The sequence below is a fragment of the Plasmodium sp. gorilla clade G2 genome, assembly GCF_900097015.1.
Source record: "Plasmodium sp. gorilla clade G2 genome assembly, chromosome: 10".
Taxonomy (NCBI): domain Eukaryota; phylum Apicomplexa; class Aconoidasida; order Haemosporida; family Plasmodiidae; genus Plasmodium; species Plasmodium adleri (nom. inval.).
In genome coordinates, this window is record NC_041702.1 from 287,677 (window position 1) to 300,000 (window position 12,324).

The 12,324-nt window shown below is 18.8% G+C and overlaps 5 protein-coding genes across 5 annotated transcripts in view; 2 read left to right on the top strand and 3 right to left on the bottom strand.

The window, feature by feature from the left end:
- Window positions 1-163: 163 nt before the first annotated feature.
- On the bottom strand, window positions 164-1,945 carry PADL01_1007700 (conserved Plasmodium protein, unknown function; the record flags this gene model as incomplete). Its single annotated transcript, XM_028682130.1, has 1 exon — window positions 164-1,945. The coding sequence occupies one exon, from the start codon at window positions 1,943-1,945 to the stop codon at window positions 164-166; it is 1,782 nt and encodes a 593-aa protein (XP_028538438.1).
- A 1,560-nt stretch (window positions 1,946-3,505) lies between these two features.
- PADL01_1007800 (zinc finger protein, putative) lies at window positions 3,506-4,513 on the top strand (the record flags this gene model as incomplete). Its single annotated transcript, XM_028682131.1, has 1 exon — window positions 3,506-4,513. One exon carries the CDS (start codon window positions 3,506-3,508, stop codon window positions 4,511-4,513), a length of 1,008 nt encoding a protein of 335 aa, XP_028538439.1.
- An 835-nt stretch (window positions 4,514-5,348) lies between these two features.
- On the bottom strand, window positions 5,349-6,709 carry PADL01_1007900 (metallopeptidase, putative; the record flags this gene model as incomplete). Its single annotated transcript, XM_028682132.1, has 3 exons — window positions 5,349-6,179; window positions 6,311-6,415; window positions 6,596-6,709. The coding sequence occupies 3 exons, from the start codon at window positions 6,707-6,709 to the stop codon at window positions 5,349-5,351; spliced, it is 1,050 nt and encodes a 349-aa protein (XP_028538440.1).
- Window positions 6,710-8,712: 2,003 nt separating this feature from the next.
- Window positions 8,713-10,062, top strand: PADL01_1008000 (protein phosphatase, putative; the record flags this gene model as incomplete). Its single annotated transcript, XM_028682133.1, has 1 exon — window positions 8,713-10,062. One exon carries the CDS (start codon window positions 8,713-8,715, stop codon window positions 10,060-10,062), a length of 1,350 nt encoding a protein of 449 aa, XP_028538441.1.
- Window positions 10,063-10,973: 911 nt separating this feature from the next.
- Window positions 10,974-12,324, bottom strand: part of PADL01_1008100 (tubulin--tyrosine ligase, putative) — a gene marked incomplete at both ends in the record, with an annotated part of 1,632 nt that continues 281 nt past the window's right edge. Inside the window, one exon of the mRNA XM_028682134.1 lies at window positions 10,974-12,324. This exon is cut by the window's right edge and continues 281 nt beyond it. Coding sequence (XP_028538442.1) covers window positions 10,974-12,324 — 1,351 coding nt within the window.

Here is a 12,324-nt window from a genome sequence, read left to right on the forward strand (position 1 = left end):
TGCATATATGTATATATGTATATATGATTAAGTTGTTTTTTTATTTGAAAAAAAAAAAAAAAAAAAAAAAATTTATATATATATATATATATATATTTTTTTTTATTTATTTATTCATCCATTCACATATATATAATATGAACTTATTTATTATTATTTTTCTTTAAAATTTTCTCTTCCAATTTCTTTTATCCGCATGAAAATTCCCCCATATACAACCATGCAAACGCACCCGCTTCAAATAACCAGGAGGGTGCTTTTCCATTTTATCTCTTCGTTGTTTATAATATAAATAATAATCTGTTGATATTTGTTCCACATCATTTAAAATACCATTTATTTTTAATAAATTATCTTGTGTTAGTGTAGCTAAATATTTTGTTTTAAAATATCCATTTTCATCAAATGATTTGTCTGTTACATTTTTATTATTATAATATTGTGTAAATAAATGATCAGATTTTATTTTTAATACATTAGTGTCTTTATCTATTTCTATATTTATATTTGGTGTTACATATCCAGCAATATTTCTTTCATATTTTATATTATCTTCTTTTAATTTTGTTATATCTGTTAAACAAACCGTTCCAATTTCTTGTATTATATATCTTTGATATATTTTTGCATTAATAAAAATATTTTGTATTTTGTCTAAATATTCTTCTTTTAATCCTGGCATTATTTCATTTCCATTTATTAACACTATTTTTATAGAAGAAGCCTTTTTATTAATAAACTCATTTTTTGTTATTTTATTTATATCTGAATTTTCAATAAAATTAACAAGGTCACGCATTAAATAATTATTACATACAATAGTAGTAATCGGTTTTCTGGCATTATATATTTCTTCAAATAAACTATTAGCATCTATAAAATTATAATCTATTTGATTAAAATCATTTTTAAGAATTATATTATGAACTGAAAAATTATGACTTTTTCTTTTATTCATATGTTTTGTAAACCATTTCATATAATTATTATAATTAAAAATTTTCTTTTCATTTATTTCTGGAAACGTAATTGTTCCACCTCCATACAACACACTAAAAACAACTTCAAAATATTGTATATTATTAGATGGAACACAAATAAGAACATTATCATTTTTATTAAACTTTATTAACTTGTGCAAATTTTTTGATTGTTCATATAGAGATGACAAAAAAAATTGGATACTTTTATCACATTCGTTTTGTTTCGATAATTGAAAATGTAGACATGGATTATTTTTTTCTAATTCATTTGTATATATATCTTTTAATAATGATATATTATTATCATTTTGTATATTATCTATTGATTTGGATTTTTCATCATTCATATTTTTTTTCTCATCCATCATTGTAATTTCTTTCTTGTCTTTATATAAAAACTTAGATGCAAAATGAATTCTCCCTTCTTTTAAATCGTCTAAATATTGTTCATGTGTTAATACATCAGGTTTATCATATACAATTAAAAAAGGGATTTGTAAATTGAAGGATATTTCCTCTATATAATGTTTATAAAATGGATGACTTAATATTAAATCTATATTATTTTCTGATATATAAAAGGCATATTTTTCTTTTATTTGTTTACACTTTTTTATAGGACTAGGAATACAAATATAATCATAATTATTTGTTAACACACAAAATTTTATAAGCAGATGAGAATAACATGGTGGAAATAAACAACCGATTTTTTTCTTTTTTCTTATATTCGTTCTTGTATTTATTATGTTCTTTTTTTCTTCGTCGAAATTTTCTTTATCATTATCATATATATTATCATTTAATTTAAAATAATCATTTATATAATATAATAGTTTCTTATTTATCATATCAACTTCTTTAAAAAATTCATCACAAGAAACATATACATTATTTGTGTATATGTTGAATGACTTATTAACTGACATTTGAAATGTGCTAAAATTATTTCTTTTCAACATAAAGGCACATTTTGAAAATATATTCCCTCTCATTTTTCTTTTTTCCTCATAAAATAAAAATAAAAATAAAACAATATATATATTTATATATTTATTTATATTTTTATATTTTTATGTCTTAGTTTTATTAAAATATTATTACTTTAAAACGTATGTAAAATAAAAATTCTGAATTGTTCAGGTAAAATTTCATATTTTCAAAATTATATTCCCCATTTTAATTATAAACATTATAAAACATTAAACATAATTTATTCAAAAATAAAAGAAAACAATCTTAATTTATTGAATTACAAATTATAAAAAATTATTATATATATAAATACAGATAAAGACATTTGATATGGATTAAAACTATATGTAAATAGATTCTCATATATACATACATATAAATATATATATATATATATATATATATTTTATACTACCCAGATGAGAACAAATTAAAAAGCCATATTCTTGTGGAGGTATAAAATAATACATTTAATTATATGACTCTTCGTAATTTTAAAATGTTATCATTTTAATTTTATATTATAACACTTTTATAGATACAATTACATTATTACAAGGTAAAAATAAAATCATGCTTGTACTAATAATATAATTCATTTAAAAAAAAAGACTCATAAATGGTCAAACGAATATAACACATATAAATATATATATATATATTTTTTAAAACATTTTAGGGGAATAATATAATTATAAATGTATAATATATAATTCACATAATTTCATTGCTTTTTACTTTTATATGTCCAAATAATACACAAAAAAATAAAAAATAAAAAAATATATATAATAACATTATGATCATATATAGTCGAATATATTTTTGTTTTATACAACAAAAATATATTGTTCAAATATTTTTATAAGTTTCATAAATAAAAAAATAAAAATAAAAAATAATATAATATATATATATATATATATATTATACATATAACTATTTTAATGCTCAGAAAAAAAAAAAAAAAAAAAAAATTTTTTCCTTTTGAAGGCATTACTATATTTCTATACATACATATTTATATAATAAATATATTATATATATATATAAATATATGCATATATTTTTTATATATGTATGGATATTTTCTAAAGTACCAAAATAAAAATATTTCTTTTTATTATTATTATGTTTATATAAGCATAGTGAAAATGTGAATAATTTATAATTATATATGGGGTTATGACTTATATCATTTTCTTAATATTTTTTGAATTTTTTAAGATGCTTTTCCATATTAGTATAAATATCGACAATATAAATTATTAATTCAACAGAATATATAATTTACTTATAAATTTTTTTATTATTTAATTTGAGTTTTTTTTTTTTTTTTTTTTTTATATTACTTTTGAATTTAAATTATGTAATAATAATTTTGATAAATTTCAACACAAAAATATAAAGATATATATATAATTATATATATATGTATATGTATTATTTATATTCTTTTAAAATAGTATTATTTAAAAATTGTAATATTATAATATTATAATATATTCATTGATTAATATATATTTATTTATATTTTGTTATATATTATGGGTAGAAAGAAAAGGAAGTTAAATATCGATTTAAAACCTTTTTGCTACTACTGTGATAGAGAATTTGATGATGAAAAAATACTTATTCAACACCAGAAAGCTAAACATTTTAAATGTTTACATTGTAATAGAAAATTAGATATGGCAAATGGATTAGTTGTACATATGATGCAAGTACATAAAACAAATTTAAAGAGTGTTCCAAATGCCTTACCAAAAAGAAATGACCCAGAACTTGTAATAAGAGGTATGAATGGTGTACCTACAGATATAATTGAAGAAAATTTAATAAAATTAAAACAGAAATTAGGTGATAAAAATATAAAAAGACAACAGAGAGTTAATTGGGCTCAAGTTACTATGGCACCTACTATGGAACAATTTTTAAAACAAGCTCAAATGGGAAATTTTTCTTTTCCTGGTTTTAATTCACCTATTTTACCTACAAATAATAATATATTAACAAATACATTAGATATAAATAATAAAACTACATTATCAAATATACCTTTATATATACCTAATAATAGTAATAATATAAATAATATAAATAATATTAATAATATCTTATATCCACCAAAAAATTCAACAGTTCTAAATATGCCTATACCACCAATAAATAAAAATAATATAAATAATCAGGTACTTACAAATACCAATACATTTACACCTTCTAATATTCCACCACAAATGGTATCCAATATACCACAGAAATATAGTACTAATATAAATTTATTACCAACAAATATCAGTCAACATAATACGATGTATATGCCTCCAGGTTTATATCCTCCACCTATTCCTCCTCCCCTAATACCACCTTCAAACGTTCCAACAAAAATCTCACCTGTACAGCCAATTAGGACAGGTTCTAAATGGGATATACCAGAAACAACTCAAGGAGACCCCTCAACAGTTAAACAAAACAAGGAGGATAATACTCAGAATAAAAATGAAGACCCCCCAAAAGATTCCTTAGATCATGATGTAAAAGAGAATGAATAAAAGGATAACGAAGAAAAAAATCAAAAATAAAAAAAAAATGAATATTTTAATAACATTCAACCAATCAAATATATATATGTACATATTTTAAAGTTTAATATTTTATAATATATACATATATATTATAAATTAATTTATAAACACATAATTATTTTATTATACTTATTTATTTATTAATTAATTTTTATTATTTTTTTTTTGGTACTTTTTAATATACATATATATATATATATATATATATATACAACTTTTTAATTGTCTTATTCATGTTATAATATATAGTTAACAAATATAAAAATGGAAATCGGAATGAAATAACAAAAAAAAAAAAAAAAAATATATATATATATAAATATATATATATATAAATATATATATATATATATATATATATATATATATATTTATATATATTGCGAAAATTTTTAAGGTCGATATAAAAAAATAATAAGTCTATCAATTGTTTATTTTTTTTTATCCAACTGTATAGGACATAATAAATATTTATTTCCTAATAATTAATTTTTTTTTTTTTTTAAACATACCATAATTTTTAAATCTTATTTTTTATTTGTATAACAAATTATATGACTGATCATTTTAAAAAAATGACCTCATCATTTTTATCATTTTTTTTGTCTTTTTGGTTATCCTTTTTTCTTTTTAACCCCCGAAGGTTATCATTACCTATATTAAAAAAAAAAAAAATCAATAATAATAAATCATATAAAATATAAAATATTAAATATATAATACAAAATATATATTATATAATATATCATATATGTTATCCCTTGAAGTACTATTTTTATTTTAATGTTTCATTTTCTATTGTTCATATATAATTACCATCATTTTGTGAAAGATCAAAAATGCCATTATTTGATTCAATTAAGTTTTTTCTTTTATTCTTTTTTTCTTTTATATTTGGTGTCAATATTTCTATAACATCTGGGGTATCTTCACATTGGTTATTATAATTTTCTGTAATCATTATTTTATTTTCTTTTTTTTCTTGTATTCTTTCATTATCGTTTGATGGCTGCATATATGTATAATGAATATCATTATTTATATTATCTTTAGTATCTTCTAAAAATAATATATTGTCACTTTTCTTTTGAGAAAACATTTCTTTATGATCATCTTCCTTATCATATGAATCAGAGATAGTATCGAGTAATATAATATCATTATCTAAACAACAAATTATATCATCATATTTTTTTCTATTATTTAATATATTTTCACGTTGTTGTTTAGTTAAGCAACTCTCAAGGGAAGCATTTATTATCTCTCCTTGATTATTCATAAAATTATTAAGTAGTCTTTTTTCTGCAGCTTGAGCAGCCATAAACTTTGGATCGTTTTCATAAATATTAATTACATTATTCATATTTGTTATATCTAAAATTATATTATCTTTCATTATATTATTTGTGTTCAAATTATATTTAATTATATTACTACTAACAGTATCTCCACCTGATATACCTTTCTTATTATATACATATAACTCATTATATTCCCACGTTATTTTGTCTAGCAATTCATAAAAAGATTTATCATGTCGACTGTGAACTATATGAACAAGTTCATGAAGAAGCGTCCCCATAATATCATTAAAATGAAATATCTCTCCTCCCTTTGTTTTACGCAATCGTATCTAAAATGGAAGGAATACAAACATATATAAATAAATCTATATATATATAAATGTACATATGTATATGCATATATATATATATATATATATATATATATATATATATATATATTTTATTTATCCTTTCGAACCTTTATTTCTGACTTATTTACAATATTGAGTCCCAACAAATTGGGGTTTTTTGGTAAAAATTCTGACAGTAATTCCACGCGAAATTTTCGCTTCTTCATTATGGGCTGATAACATTAAAAAGGAAATATATATAATAAATACACACATAAATATATATACATATATATATATATATATATATATAGTACATATTATATATAAACATTCCCATTTTGCTATATTAAAATTTTTTTTTTTTTCTTTTTCTTTTTCTTTTTCTTTTTTTTTTTTTTATTTTTTTTTACCAGAACTTGCTCGGCAGCTCGGCTTAAAATCGCTTTTGCTTTTTTATCATTTTTGTTTAAAACTTTTATATTGTGAACTTTATATATTACATCATCGATGGTCTTTATATTCATTATATTAAAATAAAATTAATAATAACAAATTTACATATATATGTACATATATATATATATAAAAGCATAAATATATTGGATGAAAAAATATTAATAAAAACAACCCTGTTTCTATTATGAATAAATAAATGAATAAATAAATAAAAGAGTTTATAATATATATTTTATATTATATAGAACTTCCTTCATTAATTTACTACATTGGGCTTAGATTTTAACACATCATAATTTAATACAAATGATTTAAATAAAATATATTTTTTAAAAAAATATATTTTTTAATAATTTTCATTCAAATGTGTTCAAGTATAATACTATACTTCTTATCATAAACAAGAAACTATAGTGTTATTTAAATGAAACAATTAAAACAAATTAAATATAAATAAAAATATATATAATATATATATTGTGTTAATAAATGTAAAATTATTTTTTTAAGAATAAGAACTAATATAAATTGCATAGGTATAATGAAAATAAGATGTTTTTAAAGAATATTTATTTTATTTTTATTTTTTTATTTTTCTTTTTAACGGTTCGCTTTAAATGTTCAAACATAAAATACGGAAACTTAAATATATTTATAAATATATATTATTATAGTCCAATTAAAAAAAATAAAATAAAATAAAATAATATGAAAGAAAATAAATGCGAGTGTTTCTAATGTGGATCTTATATACTTTATAAATATTTCTTTTCAAATCAAAATTTTATAATATCTGTCCAAAGAATATATATTAAATGAATAATAAATGATAGTTATATATACATATATATATATATATATATATGTATATATTAATTTACAATGTCTTCTATTAATTTTCAAGGTGAATACACATATTATTTTTTTATGCATCCTATATATTAAAATATATAAAATATTCTACAACGCATCTTTTTTATTTAAAAAAAAAAAAAAAAGTACATAAATATTTATAAGCTTTTATACTTTAAAATGTTTTCTTATAAAAACAAAACATTAAATTATTATATATTTTTATATATTTGTATTATATAAAAAATATAATTTACAATATATTTCCATTTTTTATTTTAAAAATATAATTTTTTTTAGCCTGAACAGTTCAGGAAAAAAAAAATAAAATAAAAAAAAAAAAAAAAAAAAAAAATATGGAAAATAAAAATAAAAATAAAAATAAATATAAATATTTACATATATATATATATATATATATATATATATATATATATATATATATATGATTTTATAAATTTTTATATGTTATATAATTCTAAATAATTTCTTTTATTGTATTATAACTATATATATGTAGAAAAGTCCAAAAAAAAATCAAGTCAATTATAACACATCATATATATATTGACCTTCTCATTGGCTTATTTTACATTGTATAAAGGTGGACCTACTATCTAATATAAATGAATAAAAATATATATATATATATATATATATATATAATATATATATAGTTCATTTTTGATAATTTCCAAATAATTATAAGATTAAAATATATTTTTAAGTGTAAACTTAAAAAGTGTGTTTTTTTCTAAAATATTTTTTACTAAATTCTGTTGATTTATTTTTGATATTTGTGTTCTTATTTTTCCTTAAATTTAATATAGAAAGTGACAATTGTACATACATAATATATAAAAATATATAATAATTACTTAACACTTTTTTAATATATAATATGTAACATATATATAAATATATTTATACTAATTTAATTTTATTTTATTTTATTTTTTATTTTATTTTATTTTATTTTATTTTTTTTTATTTATTTATTTTTTTTTTTTTTTCTTGCTAGGATATTTTAATAAATAAATTTATTCATATTTTATTATTTACATATTTACAGTTATATATATATATATATTATATGTATGTATATTTATTATTTTCTCTTCTACTGATTGACTATCCTTGTTTTTAAAAAAAATGGCTATATTATTACCCTTTTAAATTGATATATAGGAAAACAATATATAAAATATTGACATTTTCCATGTTTTATACATGTGTTCATTGTATATTTATTTTTGTTCTTTTGAATAATATGCTTATAACACATAACAGGGAATGTAGCAAGAGTGTTCAAGGGTTAGTTGTGGATACGTTTAATCAGAAAATGAATTGTTTATTGAAAAAAGAAGATTTCTATATTTATCGTCAGAATTTTAATTTTTTTCCAAAAGAATTACAAGTACAATTAAGGAAGAAAAAGAATAAAATTAAAAATGAAAAGGGAGTAATAGATGGCGTTATTGATAGGATAGCATATAAATCTGCACAACAAAATAAAGGGAACAATAATAAGAATATTGATGAGAAGAATAAAAATGTAGATAATAAACATAATATAAATAATCCATATAATAATAATAATAATAATAATAGTAGTAGTAGTAGGAACACTAAGAGTGTTGGAAATAATAGATGTAATAATGGAAAGAAAAATTATAACCCAATAAATGATAACAAATTAGGTATAAGAACTACTTATGCTTTTATAAAAAATAATATTCCATTTAACTTTTTTCATATGGTAAATAATATATATGTAACAAATAAATTAAAAACAAATCATTGGTTTAGTTTGAATAATAAAAAAGAATATAGTACAAAGGAAGAGAAACCCAATTTTTTGACAAATTATAAGATTATAAAACATCCTGATAAATTAGAAAGTGAAGATTGTTGTTTGAATGACCAAGGATTTATAGCAGTTGCTGATGGTGTAGGTTCATGGATAAAATATGGAATAAATCCAAGAAAATATCCAGAGAAGTTTTTACAATTATTACAAAAAAAAATAAATGAAAATGAAAATGAAAATGAAAATATACAAATAGAAGAATTATTAAATTATGCTTATTTAAATAATGATAAAGAAGGATCAACTACTATATGTCTTATTATATTTAATAAAAATGATAATACAGTATCAACTGCAAATATTGGAGATTCACAATTTCTTATTATCAGAAATAATCAAATCATATATAGATCAAAACCACAACAATATGAATTTAATTTTCCTTATCAATTAGGAAGTAATGCAGTCAGTAAACCAAAAGATGCTGATATTGCTCATATTGAAGTCAAAAAAAATGATATCATAATAGCAGGAACAGATGGATTGTGGGATAATCTATATGATAGTCAAATATTAACAATAGTTAAAGAAAATAATTTTGCTACATTATCTGAAAAAATTGCTAACGAAGCATTCAGTTATTCTAAAATGAAAAGATGGATGTCTCCATTTATTAAAAGTTATAATAAAGAATTCAAGTGTCATAAAACGGGAGGAAAAATGGATGACATAACGGTTTCTTGTGCTATGGTATGTTAATAGAAAGGGTAAAAAAAAAAAAAATAAAAAAAGAAAAGAAAAGAAAAAGACGATGAATGAATAACGTAAAATATATATATATATATATATATATATATATATATAAAATCATCAGTATGTACAATATATAAATATAATGTTATCAAAATAAAAATATTGGATTGAAACAAAATATACACATTTTTTTTATATTCCCATCAAGCAAGATATCTTATTTGTTACCCCAAAATTTTAAGTATGTTCCTTTTAATTTTTAGTTGCATATAAACAGAACCTATAACGTCATTCTTTACATATTAATATTTCTTCCTTTTTTTTTTTTAAAAATAATATTATGAAATAATCTTTTAAAATAAATAAAAATTTATATATATATGTAAATATTTTTATATTCATATATTCATATTTGTATCAATTTTTTAATATGTGTTTTTATTTTTTTTTTTAATACTTTGCTTTTACATTATCTATTTGATTTGTTCATTCATATATACATACTTTTTTATTAAATTACACCTTAAGGGTATATGAGTAGACTTATATATATATACATACATATATATATGTGTGTGTGTTTGCCTTTATTTGTTCATATAATCTTTTAAAACTTTTCTTATTTGTATAAAATAATTGTAAAATAAAATTCTTTATTATTCATTTGTGTCGCACACATGTGATTCTTATTCTATATATATATAATATTTATTTATTTATATAAACGTGTTACTTTATTTTTTTTAATATGTTATATATTATTACTTATACGTATATTTATTGTTAATTTAAAAAAAAAAAAAAAAAAAAAAAAAATATGGCCATCCCATAATATATATATATATATATATATATATATATATATGTATAGTAATTTTTTTTTTTTTTTTTTTTTTTTTTTTTTTTTTTTTTCCCTTTCAACAAGACGTTGAACAGTTACTTATATTCACGTTGGATGTGTTTACATATACATTGTTGTAGTTCAAATTATTTTTTAAACGCGTATGAGATGAGTCATATTTTTTTATAATATTCATTGTATTCATATTTTTTAATGTATCTGTTATGCTGTGTATATTTTTTTTTTTTGTTAACATAGTTATGTTATAATCTTCTATATAATTTTGATTTTTCTTGTGAAATGAATCGTTAGATATTTTCTGTTTTGTCATATCTTTTTGAAATAAATAATCGTATGATTGTGGTTTCAAAGTATAAGGTATTCCAATAGATTTATTCCATGCATTGGATACAAAAAGAATTAAATTTTGATATTCTAATAAATCTTGAAGAGGATATAATCTTTTATATCCTCCTAAGTTATTATTTTCATAGTGAAATCTGCTTATAGTTAATTTTTTTTTTAATTCATTTTTATGTTGTATTAATAAATCATTATATAATTTTCTAAATTTTTGTAAATTTAAATATTCTTGTATATATATTTGTCTATATTTGGATTGCATATATAGAATATTTAATGTATCTTTTATAACAGCATATTTAACTTTATGATCTACTTTTGAATATACAGAGAATGATGGAGAGTGGTTAACTTCTAATAACCATGGTTTTAATTTATAATCTAAAAGTATATCAAAACCTAGAATTTCGAAGCACATACTGTTGGAATAGTCACTATAATGAGCAGAATTATAATAATGATTTAATTCTGGTTGTATTGAAGAAATAGTTTTTACAATTAGATGTTCTATTTTTTTCATAATAGAATCCATTGGTAATCCTTCTTGTTTTAATCTTTGTAGAAATACTTTCCAACTTCTTTTATGACCTATAGTTGCATCATCAGGATTTATAGAATATTCAAATTTATCTGACATTTTATTAATAGAAAAATTTGTTAAATGCATATTAATATGTTTTAGATTTTTATTTTTAGGTAATTTATATTTTTCTATAGATAATCGAACTAAACCTTCTTCATGTAAAAATATTCTTAAAGGATCAGAACCCGTTATTAATACATATAATCTTATATCAAATTTTAATCCATTTATTAATAATGGTTTATGTATATATTTTTGAATTATACAACTTTCATATTTATTAATATTATCTAAATTTTGTGTTAAATATATTCCTTTACCTTGACAAGAATTTTTTAATTTTACTATATATGTTTTTGAACTACCTTTTTTTTTAAAATAATTTTTAAAATCTGATAGTTCATTTGGTAGTATCCAAGTCATAGGGAAAAAATTATAACACTGAGGAAAATATTTTTTCATTTTTTTCAAATGTTTACTT